General features: G+C 42.5%; 1 protein-coding gene and 1 long non-coding RNA gene across 2 annotated transcripts in view; both read right to left on the reverse strand.

The window, feature by feature from the left end:
• Positions 1-916, reverse strand: part of LOC107558483 (uncharacterized) — a 952-nt gene extending 36 nt beyond the window's left edge. Inside the window, exons 1-3 of the long non-coding RNA XR_001605483.1 lie at positions 482-916; positions 284-400; positions 1-132 (exon numbers count right to left, since the gene is read on the reverse strand). The exon at positions 1-132 is cut by the window's left edge and continues 36 nt beyond it. This is a non-coding gene — a long non-coding RNA (uncharacterized lncRNA). The remainder of the gene's footprint in view (positions 133-283; positions 401-481) is intronic.
• Positions 917-936: 20 nt separating this feature from the next.
• LOC107558468 (uncharacterized) lies at positions 937-2,407 on the reverse strand. Its single transcript, XM_016242130.1, has 3 exons — positions 2,217-2,407; positions 1,247-1,703; positions 937-1,164 (listed from the first exon to the last, which is right to left on the reverse strand). The coding sequence occupies exons 1-3, from the start codon at positions 2,384-2,386 to the stop codon at positions 937-939; spliced, it is 855 nt and encodes a 284-aa protein (XP_016097616.1). The 5' UTR covers positions 2,387-2,407.
• Between the last annotated feature and the right edge of the window lie 342 nt (positions 2,408-2,749).

Genomic DNA, 2,749 nt, shown 5'->3' on the forward strand with positions numbered 1-2,749 from the left:
TATGGAAGCAGAACAAATCAAATTTGCAACACTGTGTATACACGTGTGTGTGTGTGTGTGAAAACTAACCTATACTGTCTCATGCCAGCCTGTCACACTTGCTTCAACTGCGCCGACTCAAGACTCAGAACCCTGCAGATAAGAGGGTGTGTAAGCAAAACAAAGAACATTTGAATAAATCAAAGCTACGGGTTTCAAGCCTAGGAAATCTTGTTTTCTAATGTGTGCATTAGATGGAACACAAAAGCTCTCTATAACAGAAAGAATCAGGACCAAATCTTACTGGTCATGCATCCCTCGCTGTTCCAGTCTCACACCAGCAATGGCTTCCCTCCCTTCATCTCCCTCCTCAGAACTATTTTTCAGGGTCTGATGTATCCACCTGAACTTGGAAACATTTCTAGAACAACTATTACATTTGAACAATGTAACATGTAAACTAAAAAGTTCACGCATGATAAAAAAAAAAAATATTTCCCACCTTGCTCATGCCAGTCATTGAAACAGTCCCGTTTTGGTAAAAAACACAGTGGCACCTCACAGGTTGCACACACGACTGGTGTCTTCTGATGGCAAAGCTTGCACTTTCGCCGTCCAGCAGTGCTGTCATCTGTGACGTGCTTCGGATTGTGGCAATCCACTTTTGAAGCCTGAGGAGCAGCTGTGCCCGATTCCAACCCTGCAAGTTCCAGAACAAGTGTTTCCCTGAATGCTTTCTGGGTCAGGGGTCTTTCTTTTTTTGCTCTGGCCAGATGCTGATGCAAAATGAAGGCATTGACAACAGCAATATCTAATATAAGTGGTAAAAGAAGGTCTTATACCACTTCCGTGTCTTGTGGAGCACTTTGTAGTATCCAGTGAGGGCATCAGACCATGAACCTGTTGTAGTCCAGCACAGCACCTGGAATAGGCACGTGCACTTGAGACCACTGCCCATCATTGTTCTTCACCCTCCTTTGCACTGTGCGTCCTCTCATCTATGGAGATGTTCTGATTTGGATGAAAAAATGTTCTGCAGGCATCCCTCGTGTTGTCATAGAGAGGATTGATCTTCCCCAAGCGGTCATAGGCTGCTGTTCCCCTCTTTTCATTTTCTTCATCATACTGAGGATCGCTAAGATGAAGAGCATTTGTGATGTTCAGAAACTTCCCACAGGACATGATCTTAGCAGGAAGGGGAACACTATAGATTTGAAACCTCTTCCAATAATCAGTCACAGCAGAGACCTTCACAAGACCCATGTACACAACAAGTCTTCATGACTTCTACAGAGATGTTATGCCATGGCTTGTCTCTTCCCTGCTGATTTTTGGATCCATAGGCATTTGTGTGCTGAATGATGGTTTGCAGCACAGATGAAGAAAAGAAAAGCTGAAACAACTGCAGTGCTGTGTATGATGCAGTTGTCACCAACTGTGGCCCAAGTTCATGAGCAGGCCTAAACACAGGCTTGGGAGGCCCAATGTCATCCTCATCCACATTATGCCATCTTTTCTGTGAGGTGCTAGGGGACACAGCAGCGACTGACTGGCTCCTTCTCCCTCTCCCTTTACCGCTACCTCTAGTAGCTGCAGCAGATTCAGATGGAGACTCAGATGCAGATGATGATGATGATGATGATGATGAATATGACTGCCGTGGTCTCTTCTGTCTCTCAGGACTGGACTCTGGATTCCAGTCCTCATCTGTGTCAGTTGAAGGCCTATTTTACAGCACAGAGAAACATGTGGATTTTAGTCAAATATAGGAGACATAAAACTATTAGCAGCATCAATATTTCTTCACATTACAATTATAAATGCTTGTTTGCCAAATACTTTTTGCTTATAATTCACAGGATTATAAATGCTTTATAATACTAATACTTCCCCACACATATTTTCACCTTGTAATCCTTTCCTTACATTATTTTTATATTCAATGAATCGGATTCACACACACACACACATACATACATGTGATTGAGACATATTCTGGTTAAATGCTAACTGCATTTTGTTGCCTTGTACCTTACATGTGCAATGACAATAAAGTTGAATATATATATATATATATATATCTATCATAAGATTATAAATGTGATGTCCTTATGAATGTATATTATACAACCCTATCACATACTCATGTTGCACCCTAAATTTTGTACCTCACCGCTGTCACAGCAAATACATGATAAACACATACAAACATTCAATACAATGATGTTGAAACTTACCGATCTAAAACGGGATCGAGTCCATGAATAAACATCTCTTGAGCTGAATCTACGCTTGACACTGTGCTATCCCTGTCTAAGTCTTTCTGCTGCTCTTCGTCGCTGCTTCTCATCACCTCCTCCAAAACACTCTCAACACCACAAAAACTCTTCTGAGTTCGACGTTCCATGATTCAGATGTAGCTTCGAAGAAAATCTGCTCGCCGATAAATACTCTGTGAAGCACAGCGATAGCGTTCTGTGTATGCAGCGTGCGTACAGACGAGAGCGCAGTCAGCACACGAACACACACTAATTTGCGCACGGGTATTCTGTAAAAATGCTTAAGCAAACTGTCTTTCATCGTAAACGTTCTTGTGGTTGGCTAACATTTCCATCCATCAAAACCTTATTGGCTGTGCGGTGATTAGCGCCTCGCTGAGCCTGTCAGTGACTCCCTTTATGATCTGAGCTATAACATCGCCTGTGATTGAAGGCAAGAGACGGGGGACGGCTAATTTTGCTCTGAAGAGACTATTCTATGGGAAATACAT

Source organism: Sinocyclocheilus grahami, unplaced genomic scaffold, assembly GCF_001515645.1.
Source record: "Sinocyclocheilus grahami isolate Dianchi unplaced genomic scaffold, SAMN03320097.WGS_v1.1 scaffold646.1, whole genome shotgun sequence".
NCBI classification, from domain to species: Eukaryota; Metazoa; Chordata; class Actinopteri; order Cypriniformes; family Cyprinidae; genus Sinocyclocheilus; species Sinocyclocheilus grahami.

Excerpts from the sequence above, each read along its gene's own strand:
- LOC107558468 (XM_016242130.1), bottom strand. The coding sequence starts at position 2,386 with ATGGAACGTCGAACTCAGAAGAGTTTTTGTGGTGTTGAGAGTGTTTTG. Across the intron at positions 1,704-2,216 it reads CTCGATCCCGTTTTAGATCG|GCCTTCAACTGACACAGATG; the intron begins GTAAGTTTCAAC and ends GCTGTAAAATAG. Across the intron at positions 1,165-1,246 it reads AAGTCATGAAGACTTGTTGT|ATCATGTCCTGTGGGAAGTT; the intron begins GTACATGGGTCT and ends CTTCCTGCTAAG.